This window comes from Rhineura floridana, chromosome 3 (genome assembly GCF_030035675.1).
Source record: "Rhineura floridana isolate rRhiFlo1 chromosome 3, rRhiFlo1.hap2, whole genome shotgun sequence".
Classification (NCBI taxonomy): domain Eukaryota; kingdom Metazoa; phylum Chordata; class Lepidosauria; order Squamata; family Rhineuridae; genus Rhineura; species Rhineura floridana.
In genome coordinates, this window is record NC_084482.1 from 77,689,320 (window position 1) to 77,702,656 (window position 13,337).

General features: G+C 37.9%; 1 protein-coding gene across 3 annotated transcripts in view; it reads right to left on the bottom strand.

Annotated features, from left to right (window-relative positions):
- Positions 1–13,039, bottom strand: part of GABRB2 (gamma-aminobutyric acid type A receptor subunit beta2) — a 212,254-nt gene extending 199,215 nt beyond the window's left edge. For all 3 annotated transcript variants that reach the window (XM_061621870.1, XM_061621869.1, XM_061621871.1), the window contains exons 1-3: positions 12,963–13,039; positions 12,725–12,816; positions 11,656–11,723 (exon numbers count right to left, since the gene is read on the bottom strand). In XM_061621870.1, the coding sequence (XP_061477854.1) occupies positions 11,656–11,723; positions 12,725–12,816; positions 12,963–13,039 (237 nt within the window). The remainder of the gene's footprint in view (positions 1–11,655; positions 11,724–12,724; positions 12,817–12,962) is intronic.
- Between the last annotated feature and the right edge of the window lie 298 nt (positions 13,040–13,337).

Consider the following 13,337-nt stretch of genomic DNA (forward strand, 5'->3'; position numbering starts at 1 on the left):
GATTTATTTGCCTTCTGTTGTAATGTAGAGCATGCCTCATTTACCTTGGTCTATTGGAGTTGATATTTCAGAGACTCTATATCATTCCTGCTCTCTGCTTGCGGTCTTGGACTATATGCAAGGTAGAAAGTTGTAGAAGTTGCCCTGCCATGAAGCATGGTGACTTGGCAGCTGTTGGCTGTCAATGAAGAACAACAGTGTGGAACAGTTTGCATATGGAGCTCATATATGAGCCCAACTGAAATGAACAGGGTTTTTTTTAATGAAGCTGATATAGGAAAACTTCCCGCTAGTTTTAGTGTGGGGAGATGGGAGTGGAAATCCAGAACCTGATTCTATGAAACAAAGATTCACTTGCAATCTGTAGTCTGTCTATCAGCTGTGACTAGGAATAAACAATTCATATATAAAAAGCAAGCATGCTTTACTCCTCCCTTAGTTCTGCTCTTGCTGTGCTACCGAGAGCAAAGCCATGATTTGCTTAGTATTATGTCTGAACCTGGACTCACTCCAGACATGCTACATGTCGTAAATCAAGAACAAACCTTGGTTACAGACACTATATACTGAGGCCATCTACCTTAGTATTGTCAACACTAACTGGCAATCCAGGGTCTCAGACTGAGGACATTTCCAGTCCTACCTTGAGATGCCAAGGACTGAATCTTCTGTATGCAAAGCAAATGCTCTATCATTGACCCACACCCCTTCAAGTCCTAAGCATGTTTGCTCAGAAGACATTTAACTGTGTCAGATGGTGATTACAACCTGGTAAGCATACTTAAGACTGCAACCATAGGTACATTGTTCTTTCATGCTTCTAGAAGCTGGAAAAACTTGCAGGGAAAATATGCATGAGGCTGATTATGTTTTAAGAAATCTGTACTTGAAAAAATATCTTAAATTATAATCAGCTTCATTTAAAAAGTATGGGAGGAGGTTGTTTTCCCTCACAGAGCTTTAAGCAACAGAAATAACAAATAAATTATCAAAAATTACAGTTTACAATGTCAGTTCTTCAACATTCAAAAAAGGTTTTTTTCTGTATGTGTAGGTTTATGTTACCATTACAGAAATGTTACTCTACCCTTGTTCCAGATAATTTCTGGTTTGTTTTTTCTTTTTCTTTTTTTTCTTTTTCAGCTAAGAAATAGTTATCCAGTCATGTACATCACAGAATAGATGCCTCATCACCAAAATGTCAAGTGATGCATCAAGTGTTGATACATCATTTGTTCTCAAAAAGTCAATCCAATTAAAAAGTTAATCAAAATGAAAACCTGCACTTCAGCCCTCTTATGATTTATGAGTACCTTATCTAATACGCACATACTTTTTATTCTGAAGAAAAAAGGTTCTTCAAAAATTTTATTAATTTGCTTACTGTTTACTGCATACTTGCTGAATGAAACTAGACTGACAGATCTGGAGACTGAGCATCATATTTATTTGTTATATTTATTAAGCACCTCATAAAAAGATTCTCTAGGCAACAAGCAGATTAAAATATAATACATATAGTAAAATTCAGCATTAAAAACCTAAGCAACCCTGAAAGCCTAAGAAGAAATAACGAACACGAACAAATCATTTCACAAATAGAAAGAGATATAAACCACTACAAGACTAAAATTCACCCACCGTCAAGCACAAAAACAATACTAGGAAATTAATATTTGTTAATATTATCTAAAAAATTCAGATTTCCCAGTGTGCATCCTACAAACAAGTGTTCTGAATAAGATCATGTAAGTATTTCCACTTATATGTTCCAGTGAATCCCAAAGCAACATATCAGTGGAAGGAAAACACATCTAAAGATATGCACCTATCCTGAACATGATTTTTCTTTGGGGTTTTTTTTTTTAGAAGCTCAGAATGTTTTCTAAATGCAAGAGTTCATTCAAAAAGTATTTTAGAGATCAGCAGGAGTTGCTGAAAGAAGTCCAACCACATTCTGACATTTACACACCTCTTCCATTACGGTTAATATATATTTTTGTACATACATGATGCCAGAACTAAGTAGTAAGATACAATGGAAGCAGACATCTAATTAACATTTTAAATCATTAAGGCTGAAATCCTATACAAACTTATCAATAAGTAATTTACTTTTGAGGAGACATGTGTAAGATTACACTATAAAAAACCTTGCTCTGCAAAGCTGATTTGTTGGGACATATTGGAATGCTGGCACTACATCCCTCCTTGATCAAGAGTTTTCTGAGATTTTGTTTAGGTTTCAAAAAATTTGCAAATGTGTTGGCCCAAGTCAAAACTTTTTGACCAATGCCAACTCCAGATGTCTTAAGGCACCAACAAATGTATGCCCAAAGAAAATCCATTTGCTGCCAAGTTCTGCACATAGAACATTATGAAGATTGTAAAATAATTACAATATCTATTTTATGTATCTAATCAAACATGATATTCAAAAATCTGGGGTTGAATTTCCAGGCTAAAATGTCAGCATAAAGCAGTTAATGGTAAAGAAAACTAATAATTTCACCAGACCGTTGCTGCCTTTTGTTATGTTCAAAACTGCAGACAATCTATATCAGGGTAGTTTCACGCATAACAGCAGTGAAAGATATTATAGTTTAGCATAGTTTAATAATATAATAAACATGAAATAATTTAAACAAACCAAATTGGGAAAATTTACAGAAGTAGGTTAGAATGGACCTCTGTCTCAAATAAATATTTCATACTTTCAAGCTCCCATAAAACATTTAATATGCATTAAAGCTTAACAGCCAGTTTTCAAAATTTCTCAGGCCCAAAAATTGGTATCAAGTTTTCAAACAACCTTAAAGCCCAGTTTGCCTCTTTAAACTGAAGTGGATGGCTTTTTCATAGCACTTGGTGCTTCAAGCTCAGATTCTTAAAATGAAAAGAATCTGGCAGAGAAAACTTCAGGCTAATAGAAGCTCATGCCGAACAGAAAACAATTACTTCTTTTTTTAATGACCAAAAAACACAGCTGAAACATTTGCCTTGTTTTCAACATACTCAAGTGCCAACAAAGGTTATAATCACACTTATTTCAAGTCCTCAAAGATCTCAGTTTTTCAAAAGTATTTTAAGCTTTTCCATCAATTGATCTCTATATGACATTTCCTGACCATTTATTCCTTCCATCTGCTTTCTATTATGCAATTTCTAGGTTAGAAAAAGCACTGACCACTTTCCACATTTAGATATAGGCCCAATTCAGGAAATCATAGCTTAAAAAGCCATGATGTGAATGATCCCTTTGCCCTTGCATGCCTTTGCTTCTTCCTTCAGGGCCTGCCTGAAGACCTGTTTTCATCTGAACTGGAAAATGATGATTGCCAGCTTCAGGATAATCCAGGATCCTAAACCAACATCAAAGCAGGTAACCATGGCTTCCCATTTCAGGTAAAATAGGAAACTGTAGTTAGAGACTTCCTAGCTTAATCACAGCTCATGCAAAGGGGCTGCATGTACAGGAAAAAGGTTTGTTCATGTCCTACTCCTACCTTATCAAGAAGAAATATGGTTCTCCAATGACTACAGTCTATTAAAAGCTCCTGTTAAAAGCACTCTTCTCAAACAGACAGACTTATTGGAGACCAGGCGGTGGGGCTTCCCAGAGGCTGTGCCTGGGACTCTCTTCCAAAAGAAGCCCACCTTGCCCCCTCCCTAAGGGCCTTTTGCAAGTTGGCAAAAAACCTTCCTTTTTAGGAAGGCATTTGGGCTGTAGGCTGCTGTATTATGGAACTGGCTTTAACAATCTCTGGATTGATTAGATAATTATTGTTGTTCACAGCATTCTATTATTTCCTGCAGCTGTTTTGTTGTTAGCCATCTTGACCTCTTCAGAAGAAAGGCTGGATAGAAATTATTCAGATAAATAAGCCTGACTTCCAGACCATGTCTGGCTCTCTTAAATGCCCTAACCCTTATTGGCAGCCATGCCTGGTCTCCAAGTGTTGAAAGGTATAAACAGGCAAAACCCATTGGGAGAAATCCTACAAAAAAGTAAGGGTTTTTTTATTAATTGCAACTAATTATGCTTCTGCAGGGTATAATCTGGGTCACTGGATTGTTTGTCAGTATTCTTTTGCTGGCATTTCCCACTCACCAGTTAAAATGTTTCTGAACATTCCAATGTTCTATGACATCACAGCAACTTAGGAACAGATGGAAGAGAGGAGTTTGTAGGTGGCAGGCACCAACTTCTAGTGAGAGCCAATTTCAAGCCTATTACATTTTTTCATAATTTATTCTGGTTTTGTAAAATGTTGGAATTCACTCACTGTATGGTTCCAGTTTGTTTTGCATTACTTGTAAAACAACATGTAATGGCCAGACAGCACAAAGGCAATATAAACATACATACACCACAGGAAAATCATCTGATTCTTTGGTCTTAAAAGTCATATCCAACATGCAATTCATGGAATAGTAGACTGGTGAGACAACCATACCATTAATACTCTAATAATCAGTAAATTATGTTTTTAATTATTCATTTTGCAATGTCCATACTACACGAATGATTACCACAGTCCTCATGGTTTATATTGCTTGTTTTGTGTGTTGATTTTCTAACTACGTGGTAAGTGCTAATGTAAATACATTAGAAAGGGCAAAATGCTTAAATGATTCTTTTTTCCCTATCCAGAGCATTACTATTACAATATGAATGGAAGAGTCAACATCTACGCGTACGTTTTAGTGTTTCAGCAGTTCATTTGGTTTCCAGAATAGTCATGTTAAATTTGTAGCAGCAACAAATAACATCTTTAAGTTCCCAATGACACACTGGAGGCCAAACATGCTTGATGCTTCCATATGCTTCCATTAACACTGGCATCTGTAGTTTCTAAATCTAGTTGGCTCAATCCATGCAGCAAGGAGGAATTAAAACTACGGATTCCAGGAGTTTTGGCAACATGCTCAGAACCCTCAAAGTGTTGGCTGCCAGGAAAAGTGGAAATTTGAAAGTTGGGCTCAATGCTGTTCACAAGACTTCCACACTGCGCACTTCCCACCTCCTCCCATCTTGCAAAGTAAGTTTGGGAAAGTGTGACAAGAAGGAAGCAAACCAGCACCACAGTAGACTAGGGATGTCTGGTGCCGAGGCAAATCAACTACAAGCTCTGCTGAACTTTGGAGGGTGGTTGGGTTGTCTCATAACTGGGTGTCCTAAATGCTTCTGTAGTTTAAACACACACAAAAAACAGATCAGGTGGATCTTCCCTGGCTTCTGTAAAGGCTTTAACCTGCCTGGTGTTGTTCAAGCCCTTTCCTTCCCTTCAGCTCCCATCAACTGAGTCTTCAGAAGACAGAGATGTAGGCCTGATTTGTGCTACACAGATAGAAATCATTGCAATAGTCTCTCCTCTAGCAGCTGATGACATCATCAGCTTATGTTTGAGCTTAGATGTCTCTTCAAAATCAACCAGCCAACCACAGCTTTCCATTTTGGAATCCAGCAAGGGGGGGGGGGCTGTCAGAAATCCCATGGCAATCCAATGTCTGATTTCAATCATGCAGGCTCATCTCTATGAACATAAGAAAAGCCTACAGGCCCATCTAGTCTAGCACCCTGTTCTCATAGTAGCCAACCAGATGCCTATGAGAAGTTTATAAGCAGGACATGAGTGCAAGAGTGCTCACCACCTGTGATTTCCAGCAACTGGTATTCAGAAGCATGCTGCCTCTGGCCGTGGAGGAACAGCATAGCCATTATTGCTAGCAGCTATCCCTGGGTTTTGTTTACTTTTGAAGCCACTTGGCTAATAAAAAAAAAACCAAAGTATTACAAGAATCCTCTTCACTTAGCCAAAACTGTAAAATGCACTATGGATAAATTATGTTCACCAGCAATGTTCATGAAAATTAACAGTAAATATCCTTTATTCCATTTTGTATTTCTAGGATAATCCATTGGGCTGAACAAAATTTTTGTTATTACAAAATAATAACAGTAATATTTTGAGAGCTAGTATCATTCAGGGTAGAATGATAGACCTTGACAACCGAGTACCAATTAAATCATGCAAATGTTCCTTCAACATAGCTGCTGCCAGAAATCACTTTATCGTGGTTAGGATTCCACAAGACTACTGCCACATAACTTTTTTCCTATGTAGCCTGCTAGCTGGTACCCATACTATCACTACTGGAAAGTGTGAGCCAGTGAATACCCACAGGACAAAGATTCACGCAGTCGGCCACTGTGTGGAGCCATGGCTACGTAGAAGTAATAGATAATGGCAGTCACACTACGAACAGCATGTTTGAACTGGGCCTCCAAGACTAAATGTGGAGACTAAATGTGGAGACCTGGTGGGCAAGACCAAATTCAGCCTCCATTCTTCATTTGTACAACTAAACTGGCAATCTCTTCTTCACAGGACTGTTATGGTGATGTACAAGGCAAAACCTGTCATGCACAGTACACATTTCATATTCTGTATAAAAGATGAGTAAAGTAATAGACTGGAATACAAATCTGTTTACTCATAGCCATTGAATATTCTCACTTATATACATCTAGTAATATAATCCTCATCAGAATGACTTTATCTGCATAAATACAAACATACTACTTTACACATAAAGTAAAAATTGGATTTAAAGTCAAACTCTAATTTTTTTGTATGTCTGCCAAAGACTCCATAATACAACTGCTTCATTTTTTGAAAAAAAAAATGGAAATGGACTGCCTTCAAGTCAATCCCGACTTATGGCTACCCTATCGATAGGGTTTTCATGGGAAGCGGTATTCAAAGGGGGTTTACCATTGCCTCCTTCTGAGGCTAGTCCTCCCCACCTGGCTAGGGCCTGCTCGGCTTGCCACAGCTGCATAAGGCAGCCCCTTCCTTGTCCTCAACTGCCAGCTGGGGGACAACTGGGCTCTTTAGGACTATGAAGCTTGCCAACGGCTGTGCAGGTGGCAGGGCAGGTAACTCCTGAGCCACTCACTGTGGGGGTGATCTTTAGCTGGCCCTTTACACCCAGGAGACACAAGTGGGGATTTGAACTCACAGGTTCTGGACTTCCAGCCAGGCTCTCCTCCCTATTGTGCTATACCAGCCGTTGCTTCATTTTTTAGTTCTACAAAATGAAAGAAATTGCACTGAACTGGACTGCTATTAGTGAGTGGGGGGGGGGAATGGCCAATCAAAAAATTAAATGCAAACCAGCAAGGCTTGATTGGCTTATTGTTGTCAGTCACTCAAGACTGAAAGTTGGTCACTATTTATTTATTTATTTATTACATTTATATACCACCCCATAGCCGAAGCTCTCTGGGCGGTTTACAGCAATTAAAAACAATAAAAACAAATAATTTAATTTAAAAAAAAAAAAAACACAATTTAAAAACACATGCTAAAAATAGTACTAAACCATCAGCACGTACAGTTAAATTGAGAATTATTGCATGGAGGGAGGCATGTTTCACAAGAACGTGGTGAAACGTTTTAAAAAATATATAATTGCTGTTTTAATACACTGCTGTATCGTCCATGTCCTTAATATAGAAAGAGCACTCAACCTGGGGAAAAAGGAAACTGTAAACAAGAAGGTCACAAAATGACATGAGGGAGGAAAAGGTGTGCCTTAGGTACTTGCAAAAGCTCACAGCTTCAGGCTACGCACATTATCAAAATAGGTCCCAATCTGGAGGAGAAATAACATTTTTCCAGCAACAAAATACTGCAGTTTAAATGCTAGGAAAATGTGATTTATCAACAACAGAAACACTACCTTAAGGAAAAACAACTGGATTGCCAGTAATAGCAACAAATGCACATATATTGCTGAATAAAAACAAAAAGGAAACACCCCGATATATTAATTTAAGTTCTTCTTGCTGGTATTGTTTAAACAACACCCCAGCTATTTGATACAATAATTCCTTATTGACAATTCTCTTTACTTACAGGGTGCAGTTGCTGTCATATGGCAGTCATACTGCATGCTGTTTTCAATGGATTTCCAATCTCTTCATTTCTGCTTGAAACACTGCTCAGACGTATGTTCTTTACCAATATAATCGAGCGGGGGGAGGGAGTGTGGATGTGTACTAAATATAATCCTTATAACTTTTCACACTATGGCTATGTGGCATCATGTACAAGCAATAACAAACTGAAGGCTAACATTACATGATAACAGAAGTGCCTTTTATCAGCTGCACCTGGTACAACAGCTATGACCATTCTTGGACCAGGAGATCTTGACCACTGTAGTTCAGGCATTGGTGACCTTAAGACTTGATTACTGCAATACACTCTATGTGGGGCTTCCCTTGCACTTGACCCAGAAACTGCAGTTAGTGCAAAATTCTGCAACAAGGTTGCGACAGCTCTGTTCAGAGATCTGCACTTGTTGCTGATTTGTTACTGGGCCAAGTTCCAGGTGTTACTGTTGATATATAAATCCTTTGTTTTAATTACTTGTTTTTAACTGTTTTTATTGATAATTAATGTTTTTTGTAAACTGCTTGCAGTACATACATTCTGTTAAACAGATAAATAAATTATAATAAACAATTAGAAGATGTTATACGATTACTATGTTATGTGAGCAAATATAATTATGAAAGGAGAAACAGGTTCAAAACTGGGGCTCAAATGTTCACTCAGTTAATAATATTGGTTACTGGAGGCAATCTTATATTCATAGCTAACAACTCACACCTATGAATGTTCACTCAGAAGTGAGTCTCAATGTATTCAAGGAGGTCTGCTCCAGGTTAAGTGTGTACATTAAGCTGCAGCCATAAACATGCTTACTAGGAAGTAAGCCAGGTAAAGGTGGGGCTCACTTTTCAGTACACATACTTAGGATCACACTGCAAAACTTAAATTTTGTCATCCATGCCAAGGTTCAGCTGTGCATACTAGCACATTGACAGTTAACTGTATTATTATTATTATTATTATTATTTAATTTATTAGTCACTTGTTACCCGAACAGCTCCAAGCGACTTGCAATGTTGTTAACAGAATATACCACACAATAAAAACAAAACAATAAAAACAAATAATAAAACAGTAACAACTAATCCCATATGCCCACAGATAGCGTTGGCAGCCCACTAATACAAATGCATTACCTTATGAACATTTTCCTATGGACTAAAGGAAAAAAAGAGACCACTAATTTGCATGAAATGTAAGTGGAGCTCTAAATCAAACAGAATGACTTTGTAGATTGTTATTCATGCTTTTGATCAGACCATTGCAAAAGAACACACACATCTTGTACAGCACCATCCTAATGTCTACTCAGAAGTAAACTACATTCATTTCAGTGGGACTTATTCAAATGTATTGTATTGGATTCTAGCCTTAATCATGGTGAGGGCCCAAGAGTTGTCCATGGGACCACACACTTAACTCGTGCAGTCCTTTCACATCTTTTGCACAAGTTCTTGATGATTAATTTAAATCATGGTTAAGAATTACATTGGCACCAGTGGTACTCATGATAAATATTAACCAAAGTTTGACCTTGATTAGAATTTGAAAGGAGCTTAAAATCCTGGTTGGAGACAAACCCCAGTTAGTGTAATGTAGGTGCTGATACAGTTCTTAACTATGGTTCAGGCCAGAGGAGGGGAAACTGAGATTGAGAGGAGATCCATAATCTTATGAAATAAGAAGTTCACTGACAATTTTTATCATTATCCATTGGATCAGAAGAAGCTTGACAAGGCCAAATTCATTTTATCCAAAGCTTCCCCCCCCAAAAAAAAGTATATTATCTAGGTCTGACTTCAAATATCATTTTTCATATAATGTCTGTTCTTCACCTGGACACAGATATTTTTTCCTACTAAAGTTTCAGCTTTCAAACTTCTAGAAATCATTTAACAGACTGCATATTTTCTTAATAAAATACCACCAGCAAAACAAAGCAGAATGGCTCCAGCTTTCAGATCAAAAGAGGTTTTCAATCTAACATCAGTCTAATTCTAGTTAGTAAGATATGAGGCTCCTGAACAAAATAATGCTGATATTTCCCAAAAGACATTAAAACATGGTATCTGTTATTTTTACTGAGCAGTAAGCTTATTTCAAAAACATAATTTGCAGTTTCTGGCCATATAGACAAACTTTAGGCGCATGCTAGAATATGTGCACGTGACACTGATCTAAATTCAAAGCTCAGCATCTCTCACTAAACATATTAGAACTTAGGCTACTTTAGGGAAGAGGAAAACAGAAGCATGTAGGCATTTAGCAATCTGGAACACGCTCATAGATACTGCTAATACCTTGAATATGAAACAAGCAAAGATCTAACATTTATACAAGCATTTCTAAGTACTTTAGAAACAGAATTGTTCCTTCATAGCATGGAACATTACACTTACACCAGGAAGACATGCTAATAACTTCTGGAAGGAAAAGTATCACATCTTGTACTCTTGTTGCTGAGAGTGTTAATTCATGCCATGCTAATCAGCAACAGAGCTTAATATCCTAAGCAATCATCACAAATGAAAACACAGTTAAAATAAATCTAATATAAATTGAACATTTACTATTGGAACTCTAGCTCTCACTTAGTAATTAAATTGAGCTTACACAATTTCATGTCATTATAATTTGCTGTGTACTAGACTCTGGTCATTTTACTAAAGCCCAAACAAGTACAACAGAAGTTAAGGTTAAACACTGTCTGCAAATGAAAAAAAATCTGGTTATTAATAATGAAAAGCTTATAATATACAAGAGGATATCTAATATCTTCCAAAAACTTTGTTTTAGCAACTTTAGATTAACTAGTCTTACAGATAACTGAATCAATATGAGAAGTTTTTTTAAAAAAATGAAAACCAAAAATTTGCCTCAGCTACAACATGCTACAAAAGACCAGTCTTCTTAACAAACACAAACTTTTCAGTGTGTTCAGATAGCTTCTCCAACCATTCTTGTAAATGGAAAACTAAAGATATATAAGATAATATTGTGTGTAATTCAGGTTAAGTTCCATTCCAGTATGTGTCCACTATGTTTTTATTTAATAGTATGGCTCCACAGAACTGGCAAGATACTTATGTGAAGTACCCATACGATGTTTACAATGCATTTAACAATTTAGCTACAACTTTCTGTTTGGGTCCACAACATTCATCTCAATCCCCACACCTCCCAATAGTAAATGAAACAATTAAATTGTCCCAAATAAATGATGAAAATTTACAAAAAATATTGTCTCTGAGCTGCTGAGCAAATCGATGTCAGCAGGGGGCGCTCCTGCATGAAGCAAAAGAAGGCCGCTATTGTTCCTCTAAGCCTCTCAATAGCGCTTAATAACTGTATGCTTGAAATGGTATCACCTAAATAGTAAGACTATCAAAAAATCGTAACCAGCTTTTTTACACACTGCAAGTCAAAATGTTTAAAAGCCTTTTGGTATAAACTTGCAGATATTAATTTGAAGAAAAAGATTTAGTTTCAGGAGCTGGACAAGAGGCCTCCTACACTCATTCAAGTCAAATGTGATTACTAAAAATACAACTTTTTTAAAAAAATGGCTTGGTGCTAGCATTTTCATTATTCATAAGTTTCGGGTATTTAGCCCTGTTAGTGCCTTACTGGTTTCTACCATCGATGTAAAGAAGATACAAGAACCCAGCTGGGAGAAAAGAATACTCACCATATTGACTTCTGACACCATGTCTATACTGGCAATATCTATATTCATGCCAACAGCCACAGGGGGACCTGCAACACAGGATGGTCTGCACTGTGATCTCTCACATTTTAACACATTCAGACAAGGCTTATTAGGACTCAAGAAGGGGTGGGGCACGAGGGCTTCATTTTAGCCACGAGTTTGCCCTGCAGCTCTCCCAGCAGGGGATGTTTTGCAACTAACACACACACACGTGTGTTAATAATAGGGTAAAGTGTCTTTAAGTGGCTAGTCGGAGATACAGTATGGATTTAAACCGAGAGGCTTCCGTCCCTGCCTGCTGCACAGTCTCACTCCGGTTAGCCGAGCCTCGCAACATGCAAAGCCGATCAAGTGGGAGCTGGCTCGGGATTCAAAACGACTTTACCGGGCTCTCGAAACTGCACGCCCACTGGAGCAATAATAAGAGCGCGGTCTGTATTAAAGGCTACCAAGGCGTTCAAAGAGGGTCCAAGGATCCAGCGGGGACGGCTTTAGCATACACACACAAACACACTTTTACAAAGGCAAGACGCGGAAATCTATTTCCAAATGCAAAACTCACAGGGGGTTAAATGACATTTTCATCTAGTACATCGTGTACTCAGAAATATTTACTGTGTGGCCATAGGCACACAAGGCTTGGTGACACGGGTGCTGGATAAACTTAGGAGATTTGCATCTCAATAAAGGCAATTAACCAAGCTCTAATTATGGGTTACTAAGTAATCAACATACATACAGACCGAGCACTTACTAGATCTATGTTTGTGTATGCGTGTGTATACACAAACATACAAATACATGTATGCGCGCGTGCGCGTACACACACGCACACAGGGAGATTTAAACGATCTCATTACAGCAGCTGTATGCTAAGGAAAATTGGGGAACAATTGGTTTAACTTTGGTTCAAGCTTCAGAAAATGGCAACACACATGCAGAACAGGACCGGCACTCAGGCGATGTTTTAACAGACACACACACGCATACTCCAGAGAAGGGGAACCTGAGCGTGGAACAGTCTTTTCTACAAAAGCAATCGAATTACCTCCAAAATCTGGCCTCAGTCGAATGTCGTAGCCTTTCAGCAGTCTATCCACGGTCTCTTTTACCAGTGACATGTTGCTGGGATCATTAGCACTAAAGAGAGGGGTAAGAAGACATAAATACTGAGCGATTTCCTCCGTCTCTATCGCTCAAGATGCATTCTGCACCTTCCAGTTAAACAGAAGCATACATGACAATTTAAAGTGAAGGGAAAAAAGAGAATGGCTTTGATCACTTACCTCTGTGCACACACCACCGTTATTATCAAGGGCAACGACCAAATCCCAAAGCAACCTTTTTTCCGGACTCTCAGCATCCCTTTAGCTTTTGATATGATTTAGGGATTCAGTGGAAGAGAAGAGAACCAACTTATTCTAGCCAGTGCAGTAATTCTAATGTCGAGCGCATGCGCACGGGGTACCACAACATCAAAAGGAGCAGTGGTTGCTGCTGGAGATGGAGCAAATTTCCTTGCCAAAAAAAGAAGGGAAAGGGGGAAAATATTAAAGGAGAAGAAAGAAATGCATTATTTTTTTTTAAAAAAAGTAATCCACAAGAGGATTAAGGGTATTTTTTTCGTTTTTAAGTACAATATAACAGACTTCAGCAACTGA